Genomic DNA, 27,777 nt, shown 5'->3' on the forward strand with positions numbered 1-27,777 from the left:
TTTGTCCCCGTCCCAGGAGGAACGAGCTGCGAGCGCATCCTTCCGGGATTTCTAGGTGGAAGTGAATCAGAGCGCATGCGCCACTGCATGCTGGGAAAACGAAGGTTGGCATCCCGCCCTTGTCGTCCCATATTTGAAGCCGACCCAGCTGGGCAGCGGCCAAGCTCTGCGGCTTTTCTCCCCACGGCAAGGAGGCCAGCTTCACAGCCTGGGGAGAAGCTCCACCTGAGCAGGTAGAATGAGAGTCCACAAAATGCACCAGCAGTGCTGCTGTTGTTTTTAAGGAGGTTAGAATTTTGTGGCCTGGCCCGGTGCAGGGAGGCATTCTCTACACGGACTCATCCACTCTCAGAGCGCTCAATGTCTAACTCCGCTCGGGTTTCAGGGCCCGTACGAAGATGGAGGAAAGAGGAAAAATTGAGAACAAATGTCCTCTTTGTCTTCAGGCTAAAATATTTTTGATGAGAGGGTTTTAGTAGGAATTGATTACCTGACAGTGTGCATGCCCCCAGCAGATTCACGATATTCTCGTGGTTTCCCAGGTGAGTCATCATTTTGAGTTCAGACATGAGAGCCTCTCTTTCGGAACTGTCTGCTTTTTCTGTCGATGGAAGAGCATGAAAAAATATAAAACTAAAGTAAGAGAGGTATTTTAGATCATTTAATAAACGAAAACTTTCTTCAGTTCAGAGTAGATTTGCATGAAAATTTTAAAATGTAGAAAATAATACATGAATTTTGAATAATACTATCTTGTGTTTAAGACAGAATTTCAAAGATTGCAATATAAAAGTTTGGTCTGATAATGTGCCTTTCTGCTGGACGTTCCTTTACTTACCCAAATAAAAATCAGTAGAGTTGACCCTCAAAAAACAAAATAAAACAAAATGCATGATTTTCCTCTATAGTACAAGTTAGTAAATATACTGACTGAAGGGAGAAACTTAACTTTCTTTTTGACTCTTGGATTTGTTGGACACAGAGAGACAAGATGGGTATGTTAGCAAGGTTGGCTCCAGCTTGTGGTCCTCAGGTCTAAAACCTTAAATTTGTCAATGGGTCCAATGGTGAGAAGGTCAAAGAGACCAATTCCCTCCAACCAAGTTCTCAAGAGACTCATTGACTGATCATGAGAAATATATCTGGCAAATAGGCTAGAATGTATCCGTTGGCCAGTGCATTCTCTCCCTGAAGATAAGTCTAGATAGTTTGGTAAATTGTACTCATAATCTTGCTTAGAAGCATATCATGAGGGTAGTTATTGATAAACTGTAAGGTCTCCTGCACTGAGAGTGAGGTGCCCAGGTGATTGGGGAACTCCTGCCCAAGAGTGTACTAGAGCCCTAGAGGTAAGGGCAGGGTCCTTGGACTTTCCTCTCCACACACCAGGCACCTACTCCTCTGTTAATGTCTTCTTTCTCATAGACATAGTAATTTTTTTTTTTTTGCATTCACTGAAAATTTGATTCGATATTCCCAGGTGTCATTATTTTGCCTTGGAAGACACCTAGACTTTATGCTAACTTTTTCAGATCACTGATGCTATCAATTTTGATTTAGTGAGTTCTTGGGGGGTATCCTTACTACCAACATCTTGGCATGGGAGTGAGATTCTTCACTGTGAGCACTATGACCCACCAGTATGGGTCATGTCTTACGCTGTTTCATGTTTTATAGAGGTCCATGGCATGTTCCTCTCAACCAAAGTGATATATTTTATGGTGTGCTTAACTTTTTCAAAGCACTGTCATTACCCGACTTTCATTTACTCTTCTCCATTCATTCACTGAACAAGTGTTTATTGAATGTCTACAGTGTATGAGGCAACGTGCCAAGTAATGGAGGAATGAAAGACAAGATACAGCCTCTGTCTTCCTGGAGTTTAGAGTCTCTTGGAAAAGGAAGACGAGTAAATAAACAATTATAACAGTGTGATAAATACAAAGTGGCAAATGAATGGGGGGGGTGCTGTGGGGTCACACAAGAGGGATACCTAACCTAGCCATGGAGAGGTGTGGAAAGAGACGCCAAGTGCCTGTTGCTGAGACGTGAGGAAAAATAAGAGTTAACCAGGTGAATTTACAGTGGGGAGGGAGGGGGAATATTTCATACTGAAGTAATAGATTGGGCAAAGATCAAAATACAGAAAACACAATAAACAGATCCAACCCCTGCCCTCATGAGACTTACAGACTAATGTGGCAGATGAGACATTAATGGGATAATTAAGCAAATATGCCATTAGAACTGTAATAAATTGCATGGGAAAGAAGTCTGCAGAGAGCTAACAGAGCATAGGGCATGGAACTTGATCTCTTCTGCGGTGTGAGAGAAGGCTTCCCTGAGGAAGTGATATTTCTGCTGAGATCTAGAAGAGGAGTGGGAGAGAACTACGTGAAAGGGGAAGGGTGAGCAGAGGGATCAGCCTGTTACAAAAGCCCTGGGAAGGGAGGGAGCATGGAGCTCTGGAGGAACTGAAAGAAGGCCAGTGTGCTCCCATGCTGAGTGCAAGGTGGGGAGGTGGGCAGCCAGATCCCGCAGGGCTGTGTAGACTAGTTCAGGAGTAATTAAAAGCACCTGGCAACATGAAGTAGGACAATGATCTGCTTGGAGAGGATGGGTTCAAGGAACACCAAGCAGGGAACCTGGAAGGGATGGCTTTGTAGGGTGCTAGAATGAAGATGGTTTCTGGTTTGCCTGACTGTGGGAGATGTGGCTAATCACTAGTACTTGTAACCAGTCACAGACAAGGAGCGTTGGTGGAGGGCCAGGGCTGGAGGAGTTCAGTCTGAATTACAGACACTTTTGAGACACCCAAGCATTTGGACAAAACCTCGGGCTCAGAAGGGAAGCATGATTGTGAGAATGTGGGATGAAGTCAGGTTGTCTTTGACCTAGCCTGTGGCAAGTGTGTGGAGGGAAAAGGGAAGGAGGCCCAGGAGAAAGCCTTCTGGAACCCCACCCAGAAAACTGGGTAGAAGAGGAGGAGCCAGCAAAGGATGGTGAAGCAGGTGGAGAGGGAGGAGGGAAAACAGAAGAATATGGTGACATGGAAACCAGAGGAAGAAAGCATTTAAAGGAGAGAACAGTCAGTTGTGCCAATTTATGCTGAAAATTCAAGCAGCATGAAGACTGAAAGATGTTCATTAGACTTAGTTTGTTGGAAGTTGCTGATCACCTCAGCAGAAGCTGAGTGGGGCTCTGGCTGGGGGAGCAATGCTAAGGGGAAGGATGGCGGTGGAGGCCAGGTGGGAGGGCATGAAGCCACGAGTGGGAAGTGAGAATACAGAGGGCTTCAACTTGTTCTTCTACCCAGAGTGTGTGTCAAAATGTGAGAACATCTGCCTGTAGTAAAAGTACCCCCTAATACTGAAGCCGAAAACACTCAAAAAAACCAGAAGAGGAAGAAGAGGCGGAGTTTTGCATTTGCGACTTGTGTTTTATAATCACAACTTGGTTGACCCGAACCCCAAGTCAGTCCCCTTTAAGCCCTGAAGAATGGCAAGCCATAGCCATAAAAAATGATGGAAAAGAGTAGATGAGGAGGTGGGAGACCATGCCTCCCATTTTTGTGCATGGTGTGGACATCATTCCACTTGTACTTTTTTTTTTTAAAGATTTTATTTATTTATTTGAGAGAGAGACAGAGATGGTGACAGCGAGCACAAGCAGGGAGGGGAGGGAGAATCAGGCTCCCCGCTGCGCAGGGAGCCCCACACAGGTCTCAATCCCAGGACCCTGGGATCACGACCCGAGCCAAAAGCAGACCCTTAACCGACTGAGTCACCCGGGCATCCCACTTTACTGTACCTTTCAGCATTTTGACTGCCACCTGGATTGAGACTCCTGTTTTACTAATTCCATAAGCTGTTGCATTCATCACTTTTCCAAAAGCACCTGATCCTAATACCTTCCCTGTAAGACAAATGGTCAGTGAGGGCATGTTAGAGATTTTCCAACAGAAATGCTACAGAAACACTGGGACCAGTCGGTTCTTACCAAATTCTAAATTTTCTCTTGGAAACTCCCATTTGATATCATATTCATATTCTCTGAAGTCAACGTAGAAGTACTCATTATCCAAAGAGCCGGTCACCTGCACCATTTGCAGCTGGCTTTCATACCTGAATTGCTTCAGAGATGAAATAATGGGTCCATGAGCAACAGGCAGTCCCTCAGAAATGGGAAACAGGGAGGAATTTTCACCTGTGCGTTTACCTTTTTGTACTTGTGACAGATCAGCATGGTCAGAACAGCGATGAAGGGAAGACACAGCCCAACTGTTGCATAGAAGGAGATGTTGTCTTGGATGAAAGGGAAGGGCCCTGCAAGGCAAGAGTGTCACCGAGCAATGAACCCGTGTTCCTGGTGGTTGGACTAGAATCTCTATCATCTCTCACCTCCTGTTTGAGGAACTATCATTTGCAGTCCTCGCAAGCACTCGACAAATACTCCTCTCCCCCCAGAAAATCAGGCAATGTTCATCTAAAGGCCAAGTTCCCTTCCTAGAAAATTGTGACTGACTTTGATCCCATTCTTAAAAATCACTTACTAGGGTTATACAAATGACATCGAGTTAAACCCATAGGATATATAAGTCAGATTAAAAAACCAAAAGTTTGTGCTCTCCCGATGAAGGTATCCTATGAATGGGAAGTTGGTCGTGTAGGTGGGCAGGTTCAGACTTGTTTAAGTTCAGAGGGTTCTAAAAAAAACAAACTCAAAAGTATAAAAAAGCAGGCTAAAAGAACAGAAGGAGATGAACCAAGAGGGAAAATGGAAGGGACCCCAAATTACTAAATCAGTTTCTCTCGAGTTGGATCTTTCAGTAGATACTTCCTGTTCTCAGGGTTTATGGTTCTGCCTCCATCACTGTAATGCGTAAGTCACACTCACGTAAGCGGAGGTCATTCTGTCCCTGAATTACAAAATGGCAAAGGTTCAGTGGGGATTCTTGCCTGACTCAAAAATCCTTCTTGTCTCACACACCGAACCTATGCACTCTGGTGAAATTCCCCCAATAAAAGCCAATGACGGGGACAGCCTTCTAGTGGGGAATTCCTGGAGGTGGTGTATTATGGTAGTGACTACTGTATACCTGGCGAGTTTAGGAGGATTGTTTCACAGGATGTGCCAAGGGAATTGTAGGCACAGCACTTCACCAGGAATCCCTTCACGGCCTCACTCATGTTAAGGGTGCTGCTCGATAGCCACTGTCCAAACACTTTTCTGTTAGCCTTTTTATTCCAGATTCCTTCTGTGATCTCCTCTGTGCAGCTGAAAAGAAATGGCCGACAGAAATCAGGCAGGTGGGGCTGTGGTCAGATTAGAAGTTAGGGTTGGTCTCGGGAGCTTGGAAAGGGATTTCGCTGTTCTAAGTTATCAGAAATGCTCTGTGACCTTTGAGAATTATGGTTGACTCAGAAGGTAAACATTTTAAATACTTCACCATTTCTTCTTAAAGGTATTCATGAGAAAGAGTCGATATGTCAGAGAGAGTAAGAGTTCTATGTTCTTCCAACACAAGAGACACCAATGTCCTGCTTACTTGGGAGACTTATCTGAACACTTCTTCCAGGTCCAAGATGGTAATGGGTAGCCATCAGAGGAACACGAAGCCTGACTTGCTGATGTCTTGGCTAGCACCTGAGGTTTCCCTGTAGAAAATAACACCTAAATTAAGCTCCTGTGGTATGGGACTTTCCAGAAATGGCTTCAGCGTTCGCTTCATCGAGGCTGCCTGTCCACTCCAAGCTGTTTGTGCCTCGGCAAGGGTGTCTCATAGGCAGGATGACTCAAGCCCTCTGGTTATTCCCTTTTTACCCCTTGTATGGAATTTTCTGTCCAGGCAGCCCTACCACCCATCTGCAAAACACCCCTTTTCCATGGCCAGGCCCCTCCTGTAGAGAGCCAAGGCGCGCTACTCTATAACCTCAAAGAATCAAAATGATTCTGAGCTTCAGGAGAAACCCTTACAAAAGTCCAATGAAATGTACTCTCAGCTTTTTATATCTTCTTTTAAAGAAACAGAAATTACTAAGACAAACCAATGGCAGATATCATGACTTTTAGCTGTTCCTTAACATGACCTTTCAAGGTACCAAAACCAAGGAGGCACTACACCAAAGCGTGTTCAGACGGGACATGGAAGCATTATCTTAGCTTCAAGGGATGAACACAGAAAGAGATATACAGGTATTTATCTATCTATATATGGATATATAGATCTATATATAAACAACAAAGCCAGTAGGGACGTCTGGGTGGCTTAGGGGGTTAAGCCTCTGCCTTCAGCTCAGGTCATGATCTCAGGGTCCTGGGATCGAGCACCGCCTCGGGCTCTCTGCTCAGTGGGAAGCCTGCTTCTCCCTCTCCCACTCCCCCTGCTTGCGTTCCCTTTCTCTCTCTCTCTCAAATAAATAAATAAAATCTTTAAAAAAAAATAAAGCCAGTAGATTTGAAGTAAATTTTCAACATACTTCAGCATATAAAAATAACTTATAGCATCCCTTCTAAGCCATTACTTAGCTCTTTCTGGTCATAGTTGATACATAATGAAGGAGTTATGAAAAGAAAATGAGATTTCTTGATAATTTAACTTACTTCTTATGTTCAGCGTGAACATTTTTGTGAATTCAGCATCATCATTTTCTGCATGGAATATATATTCTCCCGGCTGGTGTTTATGGTTGCAAAACTTAGATATGCTGTTTGAAAAAGAATTAAAGATCCACTTAGCCAGATCCTTATAGGGGATGCTGAAATGAACGTCATTATGCTTAGGAGCCTTCCTTGAGACTCTGACTCCCTAAAGTCCAGTGGACAAGGAGGAGTCTGTGTGCTAGGCCCTTGCTAATCTAAGTGTGGTATGGTCCACAGCCAGGTAACATCAGCATTGGTATTATCTAGGAGCTTGTCTGAAATACAGAATTTCAGGTCCCACCCGAAACCTACCGACTCAGAGTCTGCCTTTTAAGATGATCTCCACACGATTCATATGCACGTTTAAGGTTGAGAAACCCTCCTCTAGGCTGGGGTTCCTAAGAGAGACAAAAAGGTTCCTGCCCCTACTGTTCTATACCGTCTGGACTAGTCTGACTTCCCAGACATTTGGAAGAACCTCTATAGGGAGAGGAGCCCATAATCCCCCTGTTTCCTAAAAGGATGGCTCTCTGACATTGGTCCAAGGCAGGACCTATAACCGATCCTTGACTTTAATAGCAATTAACAATGACAAGGTCTCAAATCCACTGAGTTTGTACAGAAACTTGTAGGTGGTTTCAGGCTCCAGTATTTACTTGGAGTGCTCATCGACCACTCAGTACATTTGGACACGGACAACTTGGTATTGGAGATTAGCCACCATGCCTACCCGGTATCTAGGATGCCGAATGTTATAGCCGGATATTAGATACTATAGGGGAGATAGGGGATCAAAGAGCTTTTGAATATGCCTTTATGCATCGAAGAAATAGAAAAAAATTTCCCTTAAAACAGAATAAGAAAATATAAGGCTTGTTCAGAAGATATTTAATTTGGCTACCTCTATATAACCTACCAACAGTAAACAAAAAATAAATTTAAAAAAATATATATATATATGAGAAACATATTGCTAGGCTAGACGTGTGAATAGGAGAACACGGGGTGTGGAAACCAGACTTAAACTAGGAGCTATGGAGAATGCAGACCTATAAAATATGATTTCTGTCCTCAATGCCGTGAGACAGGCACTGGTGCGGCCACAGGGAGAGGAGCAGGGAAGCACAAGTTGAGATGTGGGACAAAAGACTGAACGGGTAGGGTGGGACCAAGTAATCAGGGATCCATGAAAAACAAGCCTCATTATTTAAACCTCATGGGGAAATCAGGAAGATGCTGTGGATTCTTGAACAGGAAAGGAACACCACGAACAGTACTATAGTTTAGACTGATGGCAGGAGAGAGGTCTGGAGGCAGTTGCAGTAACATAGGAATTAATGAATTCATTCATTCATTCACTGTATTACCAACAGTAGAATCTACTTATTGGAGGAATTGGGGATACAACAGTGAGGTACAAGAGGTAAGTTTCTGTTCTCACAGCATTTTCACATTGGTGGTGAAAGCAGACCAGTGACTCCAGTAGAGTGGGAAGTCCAATGAGAGCAGAAGTAAAAGTTCAGATTTGAGAATTCAGAGCACGCAAAAGCGAGTGCTATCTAAGGCAGGGAAAATGGGAAAGGATTGGAAAGAGCAAACCCAAGAGGCACCAGGAAAAACGAATACAACTAGCAGGTGCTGTGCTGGGTACGGAAGAGGGAGACAGCGGAATCCCAGCTGATTCTCTAAGACTCAACAGCCACACCTGGCACCTGACTGATAGAGCAGCTTTGAAGCCCATGTGTATTTGACACCAGTGTTCTGTGCCCTCAACTCCAAAGCTAAAGGGTAATTCTGACTTTGTATAGCGATATGGGAATTCATTTCTCTGGCCTATCAGAGTGAGCATTTAATGAGTTTTTTGTTTGCCCTGTTTGTTTTTTGTTTGTTTGCCCTGTTAACAACAAGAAGGCTGAAGTAGAAAGAGGAATTTCTTATCCTGACCTACTTGTGGACAACAAGGAAATGGCTGGTGACGTGGAAGTGATGGAAAGATGGGGGAACACACCAGTATAACATTAGGGAGAAAAGTAAATGTAGCTACTTGTGATTCCCAGACTTTAGGAAGGCAGAGTGTAAGTGGCCCAAGAAGGGAAAGATGCATGCTTCTAAAAGAGAAAATGTTAATTCTCACTGGACACCAAGAGCACCAATCAACTGGACTGAAGAAACTACCAGTGCAATTAGTGATTATCATGCGGACCAAAGCAAAATGTTTTGTGAACTTTTTCCCTCCTAAGTCTTTCGTGCTGTCTTAATGGAGTACGATTTGCCATGGGATAGACAAGAGAGCATCTGAAATGTTCTCACTCTTCCGGGTAGGAAATGGGTCACCTAAGTAGCTTGATCACAAAACCACATATCCAGACCATTTTCAACTGCTTGGGCCCCAGTTCCACCCTTCACTGACAGTTAACCCTAGCAAAAGCAACAACGGGTCACAACCTCCTCTGGGAATTCCAAGGGGAATAACCAACCAGGTGATCTGGAGATACAAAGCTTCCTCTTTCCCCTCAGGGTTTTTCTAGAAATGGCCAGCTGGCATGAGATGGGAGATCAGGACATTGGAGTTTACAGTGAAGGAGTATCTTGGTGACATACAACCACGAAAAGAGTTTTCTTCTCTGCACAAGCAAAATGAAGGTCCTCTTTACTTTCCGTGTAGTGTCTAGAGGAGAGGGGATGAGGAAGGGCTGGGTCTTCCCAGTGGCTCGGGGAGTACTTGTTCTCTAAGTGAAGAATGCTTTCTGCAAAGAGCAAGGGATTATTAAAGTCAAATCAGCATGCGGAGAATAATACAGCATGCACTGGGGAAGCTGAGAGCTTCTGAAAGTGGAGAGCAAAACGCTGATGGGACCGGGGGAGGCTCTCCCCAGCACCGAGTGCTATCTGATCAAGAAGCCCTTGATTCTACCACTGCAGAAGGGGGACATGGCCAGGCTGAAGTTGGATCTGATCTGTTCCAACTCCTGTCCCGAGGGAGATAAAGAGGTGGGAGGAAGGTTTCATATGACACTATATAATATGATTTGATGATATTTGATGAAATTTGATGATTTCATATGACACTATATAATACATCCTTGTTTTTATTTTATCTCAGGGGAGTCAGCAAACCTGGAGCAATAGAACCATTATGCACTGAATAACAAAGCATGGCCCATCTCATTAGGAGGCACGCTTTATTTTTAAATAACGGAAGAAAATGATTGCATCGCTCACATTTTTGTTTTCTTATACTCTGGGTTTGGGACTTCTACACTTTTGAAATGAGTTGGCGTCCAGAGCCAGTATAGTGATGTGGTTAAAAACATAGGCTCTGAAGTCAACTGTTTTTGCCAGAATCCCAACTCTGCCATTGCCCAGTAGTGTGACCTTGGGCAAGTCACTTAACCTCTCTGTACCTCCTCATCCGTGAAATGAAGACAGTGGTAGTACTGACCACGTATGGTTGTGGGAGGAGAACACTGTGTTACATTTTTAAGTAGTTTTGTGTGATGTATCTATAATGGGCCCCAGCTCACATATTGAACACAATGTATGTGTTCGATTATCATTACAATGAGGCTTATTAACTCCAGTAATCATTTTGAGTATAAAAGAAATTTAGAAACTTTACTGTAGCGTATACTGTGAGAAAATCACATTAAAACAAAAAGAAAGGGGCGCCTGGGTGGCTCAGTGGGTTAAGCTGCTGCCTTCGGCTCGGGTCATGATCTCAGGGTCCTGGGATCGAGCCCCGAATCGGGCTCTCTGCTCAGCAGGGAGCCTGCTTCCTCCTGTCTCTCTGCCTGCCTCTCTGCCTGCTTGTGATCTCTCTCTGTCAAAAAAAAAAAAAAAAAAAAAAAAAGCCTCTGCCTTCGGCTCAGGTCATGATCTCAGGGTCCTGGCGAGCTCAGTGGGGAGCCTACTTTCCTTCCTCTCTCTCTGCCTGCCTCTCTGCCTACTTGTGATCTCTCTCTGTCAAATGAATAAATAAAAATTTTTAAAGTTAAAAAAAAAAGCCTCAAAAAAAACCCCAAAAACTAAAGTAAATGCCCATCAACAAGATTCGGTTAAAATACAATGGTCCAAAAAGCAGAATACTGTGCAGCCATTAAGATGCTAATGTAAATAAGATAAGATATAATATATTCAGTATCATAGAGAGATGCTCACGATATATTTTAAATAAAAAATCAGGTTAGAAATGGCAAAATTAATGCCATAGTTGTATAAAACCTGTATTTATATGTTTCTATCATGGTGGTTACATAGAAAAAGTCTGAAATATAATCTCTGGAGGTAGAGTTATTGGTGTTATTTCTATTTTTTTAAAAAGCAGTTTCAGAAAACAGGAGTAAAGGAAGGGTACTGTCTTTGCTCCACGTGGGCAAGTAACAGTCTGTTTCCATCTTTCAAAAAAATGGATTATGGACATTAACTGAAATAATCCACATAAAAGATGTGCACATTGTCTGGTATGTGGTCAGAGTTTAAAGAAGTTTCTTTTGCTTTCAGTGAGTGGCATCTTTGGGAGGAAAGGACAGGTGCCCCAAACAGCAGCAGCGAAGAGGGACAAGGTTTGCTAGGGGCTCTCGGTGCTTTACTGAACCCACACGACTTCTTCCTCCTTTCTAGATGCCTTCAAGGCCCATCTCTTTCCAGAAAAAAAAAAAAAAAGAGTCTTCCCAGAGAGGCTCAATACACTTCTGCAATTACATATCATTTATTGACTTGAGAGCCTGCTTTCCTGTTAATCTGTTCTTGAGAAGGACAGCATCTTATGGCTCAGAAGTCACATGCCCACCCCCCTGCTGTCTCCCCTAAATGTTCACCTAATGCCCAGTGTGTGCAGAACTCCAGGCTACTGGAGGTGGAAAATGAAATACTCCAGGGAAAAGAAAAACCACAGGAATCAGGCAAGCTAAGGAGAGTCTTTCAGAAGGAATCACTAAATAATTCTAACATCTTAAGATTTGTTTGTTTGTTTGAACCACAAAACTGGGAAAGGCTGAGGTAGATTCAGCATTTATAAGGAAGTCTAGAGGGACAGGAAATTATGCAAAGCAACCGATGACTATCCTAGGACCCCTTCTCAAGATGAAGATATCAGGACTGCTAGAGAATTACAGTGGAATAAAATGTAAACACAGAAAGACAAGCCCTCACACTTGGGGTGTGATGTTTGAGGAAGTAAATAGGAGAAACGAAGCTGTGAAGGTGGGGAAGCTGACAGACTTCCAGCACATGCACAACGACCACATAGTCTTTTTTCATGAGGTGGGTTCCTACAGAGGGCCTTCCAGTTATCACTACAAAAGCTCATGTCACTCTGCTTATAAAGTCATCTGTTGCAACATGATTAAGATATGGTCCTTCACCAACAAATTTCACTTTGGTTGAACTTTGAACAACAAATTTCAGTTTTGTTTGAACTTTGAATGTGTTAAGGGAAAGGATGCTCACTGTATGATTCTTTTAGCTTATTAGTAAATAGGAAACTTTTTAAATAAAAAAATTTATATCCAATATTGAGCTAGCCACCTGTTCTCTCAACTCAGAGCCTGGTGTGGAAAGCAAAAGACATTCAGGGCCCTCACTTGAAGCTACGTTTAGATTTCTCGTTATTCACTTTTCGTTCGGTATTTTGAGCATCTTCTTCAAGAAGAAGGACGGTCTGTCTTCCCCTTGTGTTGTGTGTTACATGGCCTATAGGGTGATACAGGATATCAGGCACACCATTATCACTGACAAACCCTGTACCCAGTGTGTCAGTATCACCAACAAACACTGCAGCTCTTCTAGAACTTTTCAGATAAAACAAACTCTTGGGTGTTGGGTGTTGTGTGAGTGTCTGGTGTGTGGTCCTCTTAGGGCACAGAGGATGCCACTGACTCCTTCTGGCCCAGGCCCTGCATCACCACTTCCAGGGATGATGATGAATTCATTCATTCATTCATTAAATACAAGTTACCTCAACGAGGTATTGTATAAGAGAGAGACATGGTCCTCTAACAGTGATTCTGTAAAAACTCAAGAGCTTGTGTCAGAAGTCAGCAGCAAAGGAGCAATGAATCGTATCCAAGATGCCCCTTGATCATGAATGTGCCAGTCTAATTCTGGGGGTTGGAGAGAGAGAAAGAGACATTATCATATTCATTCTTGTAGACCCTCTCAAGCCCATCGAGAAGATATTTAAAGATCATAAATTGATCCTCTAGCTCCTTGAATCAGGTTCAGGAGAGAATCCCATAGCACTAAGAGCTTCTCTGACATGGGTCACAATACAAACAAGGGAGTGGATGTTGTTATCACTGATATTCATCCGAACAGAGGCCTGTGGTGGTCAATTCAACAGAAAGACAGGGGCTGACTGCCTAGCTGCCTACATTCAAAGGTTTGATAATTCAGAATAAGAGTTTATGACAATGGGGTGATCCATCTGTGGCAGTGGTTCTCAACCTCAGGCAATTTCTCCAAAGCAGGGACATCTGGCAATGTCCAGAGATATTTTTGGTTGTCACAGCTGAGGGTAGGGTTTCTACTGACATCCACTGGGTGGAGGCCAGAGATCCTGGTAAAGATCAAACAATGCAAAGGACAGTTCCCAGAACAAAGAATTATCCAGCCCAGGATGTCAATAGTTTGCTTTTGAGAAACCCCAATTCAGAAAGTGGGTATCAGTCAGCTCACAGGTCAAAGACTGTGTTCTTGATTAACTGCAAAATGAATGCTTTGGACATTAAGAGGTTAGGGCAAGAGAGGACAGAGGGTTCCATGCAAACTCTGCATTACAGTCTTTCTAAAAATGCAAACAAAGATCACTTATAAACCATTTTGGGGTATGAAGAATAGCACAGTAATTGTGAAACAGACATGAATCCAGGTTAAAAAAAACAACTTTTTCTCTTCACCTGGACCAATGTTATCTGATAGAAACAGAATGCAAGCCATACAGGTAATTTAAAAATTTCCAGTTAGCTATGAAAAAGAAAATAACGGGGCACCTAGGTGGCTCAGTCATTACGCGTCTCCCTCAGGTCATGATCCCAGGGTCCTGGGATTGAGCCCTGCATTGGGCTCCCTGCTCTGAGGGAAGTCTGCATCTCCCTCTCCCACGCCCCCCCCCCCCCGCTTGTGTTCCCTCTCTCACTGCCTCCCTGTCAAATAAATAAATTAAAAAGTCTTTTAAAAATAAAAAAATTTAAAAAGGTAAATAAATAAATAAAAATAAAATAAAATGTCAAATAAAGAAAAAAATAAGTAAAAACTAAACATTGTTTTTATTTAACTGGATATATCTAAAATACTATAATTTAACTTATAATCAGCTTAAAAACTGAGATATTTTACAGTCTTTTTATTTTCCAAACTAAGTCTTCAAAATGTAGTGTGTATTTTACAGTTATGGCACATCTCAGTCGGGACTAGCCCATTTCAAGTACTCAACAGCCATTGTGGCTGGTTAGCTAGTGTATGCAGAACACAGATCTAGACCCTTGACAGGACTCACCAAAGGGAAGGAAAACAAGTAGAATCTGGGCATTTTGCCCCAGTTGTTGGGCATGTCTAGAATGGGACATGTTCCCATATTTTTAACATATTTTTAACATTTTTAACATTTGCCCAGATGATTCCTACAGAAGTGGTTTATGGACCACACATCAAGAAATGCTTTATTCTAGACCACTGACGTGTTTGAGGGATGACAAGTGTCTTTCAGGCACTCAGAGCCTCGCATGAAATCATGGTACACAGGATGACATTTAAGAGATAAGAGGTGTCACAGCTCTAGGAAACACCAGAAAAAAAAGAGTTGTTTTCTGTTTCCCGAAGAGGGAACGAAGAGTTTGTCCTGTAAGACAATCTTGAATACAGCTGTACAAATCCCCAGGAAAATGGAATTTTCCTTCAGCATTTATTCTTAGGCTATTTCTGCATTGATATTTTTGAAAAGTTAAATCAATACACTTGTAGGTAATGTTTTGCTGTTTTTAATGGGTTTTACTTCCTCAATCATCTGCATACGTGCGGAGGGAGATTCGACCTAGTAAAGCACAGTACTCTCGAATAGGAAGTAACAATCGAGTGACTCAGAAAATGCCGCGGAACCATACTCAGACTAGTAGGATTCCTTCTGGGGTTTTTTTTGTGCAGGGGGTTCTGCGATTTGAACTGATTCTAAGACTATTACAATGGCCTCGTCTTTGCTTTTTCTCTTCTCATCTTCCATGTCAACTCAGTAATATGAAAACTTGTAATACAGAACCGCTCTTCTGGGGGTGAGAAGGAGGGCTGTGCTAAGCCCAGAGAGCTCCTGAGCAGTCTGTTGGCTCACCTGGACCCGTCATCAAGGCCACGCTGCTCACAAGGAAATGATTTTCGAGAGAAGGTCCACGTACATCTGATCTGCGGATATGCTTTAAACCTGACAGAAAAACAAAACTCTTCATACTGGTCAATCTCATAGTCTTCACTCGATTTGGAACCATTTATAAATCCCTTTTCTGTTAAAAAAAAAAAAGTACGTTTATACATTAGATGGGATTCATATGGACATACATTGTAAAGATAAAATACATTTTTATTCATCAGTTTCACATAAGAAAACTCCGACGTGGCCATGCCGCAGGTCAGAACTGACAGTCAACAAGAAATTCAAGAGTCCTCTCCCTAGTTATCAACCTGGGTTCGTCACCTTCTACAGTCAAGATTCCTCTAAGAGTTGGATGTCAGTAATTGACTCCCTCCCCAAAGAAATGTATATAAATCAACCTCCATATTTTATGGACAATTTCAAGAGATCCAAGAGCTCCCCCAGCCCAGGTAAGCATGTCCACGTTGGGGCGACTGACTGACAGAATTTGGAAGCCTTCTGCTGAGTGAAAACCGCTCTCTCGGTGAGTGATTTGTCCCACCTAAAAATCATCTCGGGCACAAATAAAACAATCTGGCCAGCAGTATTCACCAGATTTCTTTATGGAGGACTTACTTGTTAGTTTGATATGAGAATCACTTCATTTCCTAGCATGTCTGAGGCTGCCACCTGATCTGAGATTATTGAAGCATGGCTATTTTCAAATCCTGCACAGCCCACCCAGTTTCTGTGCATCTAAGTGCTTGTCCCTTCTCTCTGTCCCTGCCCGTCACCTGCAGTTCTCAGAACAAGTATTTATCAGGTGCCAATTTTGCGTCAGGCTCTCTGCCAGGTTCTGGGACCACAAGGATATAGAAGGGATTATTTCCATCCTTTGGAAACTTAGTCTATTGGTAGACAAACATCCACAAACAGACGGTCACGTTACAATGACAGTACAAAGACAGTGGCATTCAACTGAGCACGGTTTAAGTGGAAAAGGAAAGGGGCAGGTAGCTTCTAGTTACAAAATGATTCTATTTCAGTTTCGTGCTCAGCTTTTTGATGCTACTGTGTACCGATATCAGAATTTGCAGTCCATACCTCACATTCCACACTAAAGCAACTGAAAGGATGGAGAAAGACAGAGGGAGTAGCCCGCATTACCTATGATGGTAACCAGAGCTGATTTACTGGGATGTTCTGAAGAGGAACAAGTGTAATAGCCGGTGTCGTTTCTTCCCACTGATGATACAAAAGCAAACAGAATCCGTATCATAGTTCTGTTTGTGGAATAGGTACTCATCTCAAAGGAGCTGCCCTGGATTTTAATAAAACAAGAGTTTGAATTTAATGACTTCAACCCGTACTTTGCGGCCATCTGCAGTTTCAGAATGCAAACTTGTCATATTACCTCCCCCAGCGCTTTATTTTCTAGCTCCCAGCTGAGTCCGAATCCGTGGTTTACGTGAACAGCTTTGCACCTTATCCATAAGGGTTCCCCTACTTTAAGAAATAACTGTGGCGGTGTGGTCTGAGGCGTTTGATTTAGATCTGGAAGGACGAAAACATCCCAAGTGAGAAAACAAGGTGATTTTTCCATCCCCCCCCCATTACAGAATACATCCCAAGTGTTCCAATGACCAAAGATTTTTACCGTCATCTCAAATGGTACCCGCTGCTTGGATAGAAGAATCCTTTAGAAACTGTCTACCCTTTCGTAAAGAAATTGGCAGCTGCGGAATCCGAAATATTCGAAGTGGCATAGAGAACTATGGCAGCTCTAAAAGTGAATGATGACCTAAGCAATCACTGTTCAGTGTCGGGTTTTTCCTAAGGAACAGTCACTGAAAAGAGAAGAGCCCCGTCTCATGGTTCCTACCTATTGTGAACAGCTTGGTACACTCCCTGCCCAGCTCGTTTCTTGCACAGCACCTTATGTCTGTTCCAAACAGCTCATGAAGCACGCTTTCCTCCTTTGTAACAACAGCTGCACTCTCCCCTTTACAGCTGCAAGTAGAAAAAAAGAGCTGTCTGACCAAACATGTTTTTTAAAAGTTACAAATGAAAGTGAGGGAGAAAAACAAAGTGAAAGGTTCTAGAGCCTGTTTAAGAGAATGAAATGCGTTGGGGCACCTGGGTGGCTCAGTGGGTTAAAGCCTCTGCCTTCTGCTCAGGTCATGATCCCAGGATCCTGGGATTGAGTCCCGCATAGGGCTCTCTGCTCAGTAGGGAGCCTGCTTCTCCATCTCTCTCTGCCTACTTGTGATCTCTGTCTGTCAAATAAACAAATAAAATCTTAAAAAAAAGAGAGAGAAAGAAATGTGTTGAAAGGTAAACCCAAATCTAAGGTTTCTAGGTAGTTACTCATTATCTCAACCAATTAGAATAACACTAAAAAAAAAAAAAAAAACAAAAAAGGAATAACACTAGACAGAATTACATACTTTTTTCCTTTTTTTTAGTGAGCTCTACCCTCAATATGGGGCTCAAATTCACCACAGGAGATCAAGAGTCCCATACTTTCCCAACTGAGTCAGTCAGGAACGCCAGGTTACATACATTTTTATGTAAGCTTAAATTTTGCCCTCTTTTGTTGTTGAGAGAGAAAGAGAGAATGAGTGGAGAAAGAAGAAAGAGGGAAAAAAAGACAAGAGAAAAGGAAAAGCACCATTAGGTTTCAATACAGCACAACAAGGTGGGTATCTTTTCTTTGAAGCCCAAAAGAGGACTATGAGGGAGAGGAAGAGAAGAATGTTGCAGAAGTCACCCATCCGCAGAGCTCACAGGGAAGAGGCATGGTGAGACACAGGAGGGAATTCAGTGGGTCTCAGGACCTGACACGGTACCCCTCACCCTCACCCCTTCACCCCCCTCTCCATCCCCTCATCACCACCATCCACATCCCCACACTTCCTCAGACCCTTATCCCTCCTCAGCCCCCCACCCTCACCTCCTCATCCCCACTGCCATGCCCTCCCACTCCCTCCACCCCCTCACCACCCCCACCGTGCCCCCACCCTGGTGCCCTCACTGTCACCCCTCAGCCCCACCTCCAGACTCCACTCCACCCCATCATCCCACCCCCACCATCTTCCCACCCTAACCCTTACCTCCTCATCCCTATCCCATGCCCCTCACACCCTCTTCTCAGCGTAAGACAGACTTGGATTCCTCCCAGGGAGTTACCCTAACCACTGCCTTTCCGAAAGCAGGAATTGCTTTTGGAGGCTGTGGGTCATACGTTTCTCCCCCTTATCACTTTAGCCAAATGTATTCTTTTCTTTGTTGACATATCATTCCTTCATGATATTTTTTTTCTTACTAGAAGACAACAGTAATTGAGTTCACTGTAGAAATTTTGGAAAATAGAGAAAAACCCAAAGAATTTTACTTGCCCATATTTCTACCACCCTGAGATAACAACTATTATTATTTTGGGGTGCAGACTGTCCACCTCCCCCCCCATGCTTATGTTACATATGTATCTACAGGTAATCTCTTCTTTGTCCTCTAAAATTTGTGATCACATTCCTACCATTTGGTAACCTATTTTTTTTTTTTACTTTTTCTCCTGCTTAGTACCATTTTTCACCAAAATTGTTTAGTAAATTTTTATTAGTTCAAACTGCATGAATTCTCACTTTGTGAAAGTGTAGCTATGGCACCTATGAAAAACAAAAGAAAACACGCATATGGGACTATCTGCAGGCGCCAGCCTTGCAATGAGCTCACGTGTATTGATTCATTTCATCCCTGTAGCGTAAGGCAAGTACTATCCCATCCCCATTCTTCTGATAAGCCAATTGGTACACACAGTGTGATGTCAGCTATATTAGAAAAAGACCAAAAAATAAAGCAAAAATAGTAATTACCTCTATAAATGTCATACCTTTCACTCTGTGCATCGCAGAACACCCATTCCACGGTCGGTTCTGGAATGCTCTCAGATATGCAGACCAGGGCATCCTGATTTTCCATTTTTCTAAAGTAAGGTCTCCTTAATGTATAAAGCAGTGTGTCTAGAGTATCATAAATTAGTAACATTTTAATATTTTAAAACTAATTGTCTTAGCAGCCCCCTCAGAAAAAGAATTCTGCACTATTAAGGAAGGTTAAATATTTTATACCATAGCAGCCTCATCTGCTCCCCTCCAAATATGTACAATAATGGATCTTCTCCATTCCAATACATTAAATTCAACTCTGGCTGAAATGTCTACTTCAGCATTTGTCTTCTTAGCTAATCTCTTGGGATATTTCATAAACCTACAGACAACTAAACTTAAGTGGAGTGAGGTCATGTAAAAATACAAATAGTGATTTGCATAGGAACAAGAAAACGAGAACAGCTTAAAGCTCATATATTTAAGACTCAGCTTTCTTCCCATGATTTATTTTATCTAGAACTAGGCAGAAATATGCTGATACAAAAACACAGAAATACAGTAGGAGAGAGTTAGAGTTGGAAAAGAACTGAGAGGTTCGGTTTTAGCTTCCTGTTCTTTTGGGACCATCATACCTCCCCTCTCCCCCCACCCCCATCTTTGGCTCCCCACAATGCTTAACATACAAACTTTCCACTTCTGGGTGGACCCCTCTAGCCACAGGAGTTCACTACCTCCCTGGGTGGATCATTCCATTTATCAACAAACCTTTACCTTTAAAAGAAAGTTTCCCTGTTCTAAATTCCAATTTCTGATCTTATAATACATTTGTTTAAAATATTATATATATGCACACAAAAGAATATATGAAGTGTACATTTCAAAGCATAATAATAAACACAAATGCCCACAGGCCCGTATCTGACTTAATAACTGGAATATTAATAAATATCTTCAAATCTATTTTATGCCCCCTGCCATGTCAATCCTAGGTAACCTTTATCCTGAATCTTGTGTTTATCATTCCTGTGCTTTTAAAAATATTTTCACCACATAGATGTGTGTCCCCCAACAATATATTGGTTTGCTTTGTTTGTTTCTGATCTTCAAAATGTGGTATCCCTCAATATGTAGGTTTCCATAACTTCATTTTCTCATCCAGCCTTATGTTGGTGGTTTTGCCTTATGGTTTTCATGTAGCTATATTACATTCATTTTTTTACAGCTATACAATATTCCATCGGTGAATATATTACCATTTATTATTCCATTTTCTTGCAATGGACATTTAGCTTGTTATCAGTCTGTTGTATTTGCCAACAATGATACTATGAACGTTCTGTACTGTACTGAGGCAGGCTTGTAAGTTTCTTTAATAATACACCTAGGAGGAAAACTGCTGGTTTATATGGTATGAGCATGTTCCGCTCTACATATAATGATAATCTGCCTTCCAAAATGGTGGTACTAATTTAACTTACATAGCAGGACATGAGATTTCCTTTTGCTCTGTATACTGACCAAGACTTCTTAATTTTCAACAATCTAGTGGGTATAAAATGGTATCTCAGTGTGGTCTTTTTTTTTTTTTTTTAAGATTTTACTTATTTATTTCTCAGAGAGAGCGAGCACAGGCACAAGCAGGGGGAGGAGCAGAGGGAGAGGAAGAAGCAGGTTCTCTGCTGAGCAAGGAGCCTGATGCAGGACTTGATCCCTGGATGCTGAGATCGTGACCTGAGCCGAAGGCAGACGCTTGACAGACTGAGCCCCTCAGGCACCCCTCTCAGTGTGGTCTTAATTTGGTTTTCTCAGTTATTATGTTAATATATTTATTTACCATTTAGTTTTTGTGTTCTGAAAGTGAAATGTCTACTCGTCTTTTGTTCATTTTTCTACTGTTTCTTTCTTACTGATTTATAGAAGCTACTTACCTATTATAATTATTAATCCTTTATTGATTACATGAATTGCACATATCTTTTTTCATTATGTGATGGTTTTTATCCTTGCTTGCAATTTCTGACCATTGATCAGGCCCCACATAGGCCTGATCCCATGATCCCAAGATCATGACCCAAGCTGAAACCAAAAGACAGTTACCCAACTAACTGAGCCACCCAGGTGCCCCGCCCCCATCCAAGGTATAACTAGTTAGGCCACGTTCCCTGACTCATAGGCCAGAAGAGTACATTACATTACACTGCCATCAGTCTCCTCCCTTCAAAATATTTTCTTCTCTGTGCTAAACATTGTTAAGTCCTTCAGCTGTTTGGATTTAACCAAGTTCTTCACTATCTGGTTGCTCTGTTTTGTCAATATTCGTCTGAGAAGAACAATCATCCATTCATTTCCTGAACCTAGACATTCCATTCTCATGAATGCTGCCAAGGTTCAGCTTTCCTTTTTTTTTTTTTTTTTTGGGTGACCAGGCCTTAACTGCTGGTTACTGCTAAACTTGTGGTTTGCTAGTAAACCCTTTCCTCTTTTTCACATTGGCTGTTGCCAAGTTTCCTCCACCTGATTTTTTTCTAGCCACACCGCCCAGAATGCTAAAAGCATGTTACAATTTACCTGAATAGTTGTTGTGATATTTTTACACTATAAATCTGAAATGCAAAGAAGATACCCTACATATAATAAAGACAACAGCAGACACCACTTACCTGACACAAATTCAACTCTAAACACTTGGCAAAAAAAGAAAGACAGCAAGCAAAGAATCGTTGATTCCCTTCCGAATTGAACTGAACCACAGAGACCCGTTGTCCCACAGAGTGGGATCAGGGACTGAGGAGGGGACAGGGAACAAGACCAAAATCAAAGAGAAACAAAAGTTCTCTTTTGATTTTTGGGCTTTCAGGTCTCTGGTCCTACACATATCAGAGTAAACTAAAGGGCTTTTCAGAACTTCTGACAAATTTTGACTCTACTTAATTTTTTTGCCTTACAGGCCGATTTTAGAAACCTACCACACCACCCCCGGCCCCAATTAAGGTGACACTTCTAGGGATCTAAATGGCCACAGGTGCTCTTTATGTTAGCAGCTAGGACCACAAGCCCCAGGGCAGTGTGGTGCAGATTGCGTAGACCTGGCCTCCAGTGGTGCCCAGTGTGTCTGTTTTCCCAGCCGCACGAAGGGGGAATGGCTGTGAGACAATGAGATGGTTCCAGCGGCATCCCCTCAGCACAGATGGTACATGCAGAACACCGTCCCTGGTTATCCCTGAGCCATGGCACCTCCGTGGACTGGACCCTGGCTTTGTGCCTTCAAGCCACTTACAAGGAAGAGGAAGCCTCATACTCAGGTGTGGCCAGGTAACCTAATTTAAAATGGCCTGGGGTGGGGGGTGCCTGGGTGGCTCAGTGGGTTAAAGCCTCTGCCTTCCACTCGGGTTGTGATCCCAGGATCCTGGGATCGAGTCCCGCTTCGGGCTCTCTGCTCAGCTGGGAGCCTGCTTCCCCCTCCTCTCTCTCTCTCTGCCTGCCTCTCTGCCAACTTGTGATCTCTGTCTGTCAAATAAATAAATAAAATCTTTAAAAAAAAATGGCCTAGGGGTGCCTGGATGGCTCAGTCAGTTAAGTGCCTGCCTTCTGCTCAGGTCATGATCCCAGGTCCTGGGATGGAGCCCCACATCAGGCTCCCTGCTCAGTGGGAAGTCTGCTTCTCCCTCTCCCTCTGCCTGCTGCTCCCACTGCTTGTACTCTCTCTCTCTATCAAATAAATAAAACCTAAAAAATAAGTATATAATATAAAATGGCATAAACCCAGAGATTTGGGAGTGCTGCCTTAGTCCCTAAAGGCAGTAGGATGTATGTGAAGGCACCTACCTCTAGTCCCTGCATGTCGTGTGAGGTGAAGTGTTCAGTGTCTAGGAGCTGAGGGGGTGCAATTCCTAGGCCTGCACAGAACTGGGAGGAAACAAGAAGCCAGAAGGCACACATGCGGGGTGATTCTGACAACTGCACAGTTGCCTCCACAGATAACAACATTTGGATGGTTCCTGGCGGTTTGCGGAGTGCTCTAGCATTTGTACAAATCAAGGATCCATGAGCTCTATGTGGTTATTTAAGTCCAGTTTGTAACATCTTAACATGAATGAAAGTAACACCTGGTCCTCAGTCACACTGGCCACATGTCAAGTGTTCAAGAGCAATGTGTGGCCGGTGACTACCTTGTTAGAGCGGACACGGACATCTTCCAATCTCAGAGAGCTGTACGGGGTGGTGTGAGGATCTTTCAATCCTGTGAGCTATGTATTTTTATCCCCATTCTACAGGTAGGCAATTTGAGGTTCAGGGAGATTAAGTGACCTGCCAAGGGTGGTAGGAACAGATCCAGAGTAAGAACCCAGGACTTCTAACTCCACGGTCAAGGTCAAAATTATTTTCCATTTCTTCCCTGTCAGTCATGTCACTGAAAAAAGGGGGCTGAACAGAGAATGTTCTGAGAGTCCACGGGTCATGCCGGATGGTTGAAGTGAATTCAACTATTCAACCACATATTGAGGGAAACCTGAATATTGTGTCCCCAGCAGCTGGCAGAAAGCTCAAGGGCTAAACCACTCCTTTGGAATACTGTGAATACCCAGTAGTGAGGTGCACTTACTTCTTATACTCACTGTAAACAATATTGTGTAATTGGTAGCTTCGGTCTGGATGAAAAGTAGGTATTCTCCAGCTTGGGTTTCTGTCATTTTCAAAATGACCATGGAAACAACTCCTCTGAAGAAGAAAAAAAAAAACAAGAAAGAGAACTGGTTATCTTGGAAAATGTGTGAAACTAAAACATAAAATTTCACCCTGAGTCAGCGGGTAGCACAGGGGGCCCCCACATTCCATCTCTGACTGTGGCACCGGGGGCTGGCAGCTTCTCACTCTGCCGGAGCCTGGTTAGTTTGACTTGGACTTCATTCAGGCCCTCTCCTCAGAGTGAGGGACCTCCATTCCAGCACCTTTGCCCCATGCTTCTCAGGCCTCTTGGATGGACCAAATGTACAGGCTTGGGGGTTCACTCCAGCCAGCAAGAGCAGACCATTCCTCTCAGTGACGAGCACCTCACAGTCGTGTTCTGTTACCTGGCCACCGGCCTCACTTCCCCACTTGCAGACCTAGATGACTGTACGAGCAAGATACCCAGAGCTAAGAAACATTCTCTTCTGCGTGACTCTCTCTGTAGATGAAAGAATTCAAGCAAAATCTAACACAAGCCATTATCCTATGTGAAGGAGAAAATCACATATATGTAAGGAGAAAGATGGCCCAGTTTTTGCTCTTTGAACTTCTTAGAGGCTCGATACCGATACATTTGTCTAGGAGCAATCTTTTCCAAGAAACTTCGATGTGTTCAGTGATACCTGTTTTCATTAAAGCTTAAAATATTCTCTAATAGTTTGTTGAGTGATGTTGGGTGTAAATTTATGCTTTCTGACCTTTAGATGCTTACTACTCAAGAGTGTAAGATTTCTCTAACAGTGTTAGTCTCAGCCCACCATCCACTGACAGTCAGACTCTCAGGCCCTGCCCAGACCCATTGGATCCATTGAATCAGGATCTGCATTTGAACAAGGTCTCCTCCAGGCAATCCAAATGCACATTTCTGCAGAGACGTCCTGCCCTGCTCTAGAGCTCCAAGCTGCTTGGTTCCAGAATACTATTCGTAGGTAGGTTAGTAGGAGATATATTTGACTAGTGCCTGCAGATACTCTGGTTCTGTGCTTGCGTTCTCTGAACCACTCATTTTCCTGGTATCATTTGTGAACATTTAATGCATATCATAGGCAACTGGAAGACAGTGATCACAGCCTAGGTATTCAAGCTTTCTAGCCATGAGCCCAGAGCTAGATTTCCACAGTAAGTCTCTATCGTGGACAAGTTGCTAAATAGTTTTGGTATTAACTAATCTACAAGATTAGGTAATACCGATCAGTCAAGCCTATTAGTCAAGACTAGTGACATGGACTGACAAATAGGACCATTGGTCCTAAATCAAAAAAGGCAAAATCTAATGGAATGACAACAACCCTGCATTTGCTTTTTGGTCTCAATCCAGTGGGAAATGTTGTGGCATAAAATTTTAATAGGATTACCAGAACATTTCTTTAAGCCAAAATTTTTAATAGAAGAGTGCTTTGGTTTAACCCCAAGGTACAAATAACCAAAAAACAGAAGTGAGTAATACAGTCTCAAAAGAGGAAAGGAAAATGAATGTGTTCCAAGATTTAGAAGCAAACTTTAGAATTATAGCCACTGTCCTAAAAATTATTTACAAGTTTATTTGACGTTAAGGGAACAAATGCAAACAATCTGGTACAAGTCAGTCACAGAAATGTTCCCCCATACCTCAGTCGGGCAGGATAACCACTGTAGGCCATTTGGGTCCCACTTACTGCATGGTTTCTGGAAAGACAGAGACTCCTCTACACCATGGGGCACCAGAACACCCCAAGAATTGGAGAGAAAAGTAGCCTTAGAATTACCGAGGGGCATTTGAATGACTTTTGTCTCTTTCTTCCTGCCCCCATCTGGTCCCAGCAAGAGGGACCCAGACAGCGGGTTGGGGGGGTGGGAGGGCACAATCAGAACAGAGTCAAACACAGACTTGGCCATTCCATCACAATTCTTAGCTAAAATATTTTTCTGGATCATGAGGCCCATGTTCCATCATACCCAGATCAGTTTCCTATTAAAATACTTCGTGGATATCACTGGCAATTCTGCTCATCATACTGTGAAACAAAATAGATTAAAACCAAATGTTCTTTCTCCTAGCATTTCCCAGAAAGAAGCTTCTGGCTACTTGAAGTAGAATGTAATGAACATTTTCTAACTTTCTATCTTTAAGACAAGATCCAATTAAAAAAAAACAAGAGACCATAAAAATCCCAAATATTCTTTCGCTGTTTGTTTTACATTTTTCCAGCTGCTCACTGCCTTCTTAGGCCCTAACTATATCTATATGTAATTTTTTAGGTACATGGCTTTATTTTTTAGAGTAATTTTAGATTTCCAGAAAAACCAGGTGGAAAGTATAGAAAGATCCCACATATGTTCCCCCAACACACACACACACATACACACACACACACACAGTTTTCCCTATTGTTAACATCTTACATGGGTGTGGTTTGTTACCATTGGTGAACCAATATTGGTACTCACTCAAGTTTGTAATTTACACTAGAGTTCACTTTCTGTGTTAGACATCCTATAGGTTTGATAAACACATAACCCCATGTATTCATGCCCTAACTATATTTTTAGTTCATTATTTCACTGGAGATAACAGTTAGGATGGATATGGATAGATATTTGAAAAGAAACTCCAGGTGAACTACATTCTACAGCAAGGAAGTTTTCCTCCCAAAATCCTTGTGGGTGCTCTCCCCACCCTGCCCCCCACTCACCTGTTTTGTAAATCAAAGTGTGGCTGGCAATTCAGGGAGCTGTGTTTAAAGACCCAGAGACAGGAAATGTTCCCCGGGGTGTTGACCAGTACTTGCAGTGTGATGGATGCCAACATGTCCACTTCCACAGTGGCTGCTCCATACACAGCCTCTGTGCTCTCAGGCTTCAAGGCGCACCCGAGGTCTTCTGGGGGTTCTGATGCCTGTGTGGAAACAAGGTGGATTCACTATTCGTGCATGTTTTTACATCCTCTTCTTAGCTGGGACCTTTATCAAATAGATTCGCGTTTATGTACTGCCCACTGTGCTGGAGAATGTATTACTAACTGAAAATCCTATTATTTACAATTCTCAAAAGAAGAGATAGGAGCACCGGGGTGGCTCAGTTGGTTAAGCTCCCGCCTGCCTTTGGCTCAGCTCATGATCTTAGGGTCCTGGGATTGAGCCCCATGTCGGGGTCCCTACTCAGCAGAGTCTGCTTCTCCCTCTGCCTCTGCCCCTGCTTGTACTCTCTCTCTGTGTCAAATAAATAAATAAAATCTTTCAAAAAAATATAGAGGGAGGGACGCCTGGATGGCTCAGTTGGATAAGTGTCTGCCTTCAGCTCAGGTCATAATCCCAGGGTCCTGGGATCAAGCCCCACATCGGGCTCCCTGCTGGGCTTGAGCCTGCTTCTCCCTCTCCCTCTGCCTGCCGTTCCCCCTAGCTTGTGCTTGCTCACTCTCTCTGTCAAATAAATAAATAAAATCTTTAAAAAAAAAGATAATTGAGTTTAGGCTGCATTTCTAATATGTTTTACATATGGTTATGTGTTGAACTGTGTCCCCTTGAAATTCATGTGTTGAATCCTAACCCCCACTACCTCAGAATGTGACCTATTTAGATATAAGGCCTTTCCACAGGTAATCAAGTCAAAATGAGGCTGTTGTGTTGGATTCTCAAAAGAAGAGGAAATCTGAAGAAGACACCTGCTAGGAAAAGTGCCATGTGAATATGAAGACGAACCTCTAGAAGTCAAGGACGGAGGCCTGGAACAGATGCCTCCCTCACAGCCTTCAGAAAGAACCAACCCTGATGACATGTAGATTTTAGACTTTTAGCTTCCAGAACTGTGAGATAATAAATTTGTTGTTAAATCACCCAGTCTGTGATACTCTGGTACAGCAGCTCTAACGAACTAATATACAAACAATAGTCATAAAATGCATAAGACATAGGTGACTGCTTTTGTGATTACTGGTATGTAGATAAGAATCTACACAGTAATAGTAAATTGGTATTTGTGTTGGAGGGAATTTAAAAAACAAAATATTTTCTGGGCAGATATCCCCACAGGCTCTTTGCCACCACCACACTTCTTCCCTACTTTAAGTAATTGAGACACGTTGAAAGAGGGTGTAGTAGCAACTTCTGTCTCTGGACCCTTCACCTTCTACCCTCAAACACATAGTGTAGCATGCCTACACACACATACACACGTGCGCGCATGCGCGCGTGTGCGCATACC

General features: G+C 42.8%; 1 protein-coding gene across 4 annotated transcripts in view; it reads right to left on the minus strand.

The window, feature by feature from the left end:
- Positions 1-27,777, minus strand: part of FLT3 (fms related receptor tyrosine kinase 3) — a 73,955-nt gene that overhangs the window by 19,622 nt on the left and 26,556 nt on the right. For all 4 annotated transcript variants that reach the window (XM_047723015.1, XM_047723014.1, XM_047723012.1 and 1 more), the window contains exons 3-16: positions 26,271-26,473; positions 23,474-23,589; positions 18,873-19,002; positions 16,863-16,990; positions 16,395-16,534; positions 16,148-16,301; positions 14,963-15,131; positions 6,604-6,707; positions 5,549-5,657; positions 5,099-5,277; positions 4,219-4,325; positions 4,000-4,132; positions 3,811-3,915; positions 491-601 (exon numbers count right to left, since the gene is read on the minus strand). In XM_047723015.1, coding sequence (XP_047578971.1) covers positions 491-601; positions 3,811-3,915; positions 4,000-4,132; positions 4,219-4,325; positions 5,099-5,277; positions 5,549-5,657; positions 6,604-6,707; positions 14,963-15,131; positions 16,148-16,301; positions 16,395-16,534; positions 16,863-16,990; positions 18,873-19,002; positions 23,474-23,589; positions 26,271-26,473 — 1,888 coding nt within the window. The remainder of the gene's footprint in view (positions 1-490; positions 602-3,810; positions 3,916-3,999; positions 4,133-4,218; positions 4,326-5,098; positions 5,278-5,548; positions 5,658-6,603; positions 6,708-14,962; positions 15,132-16,147; positions 16,302-16,394; positions 16,535-16,862; positions 16,991-18,872; positions 19,003-23,473; positions 23,590-26,270; positions 26,474-27,777) is intronic.

This window comes from Lutra lutra, chromosome 3 (genome assembly GCF_902655055.1).
Source record: "Lutra lutra chromosome 3, mLutLut1.2, whole genome shotgun sequence".
Taxonomy (NCBI): Eukaryota; Metazoa; Chordata; class Mammalia; order Carnivora; family Mustelidae; genus Lutra; species Lutra lutra.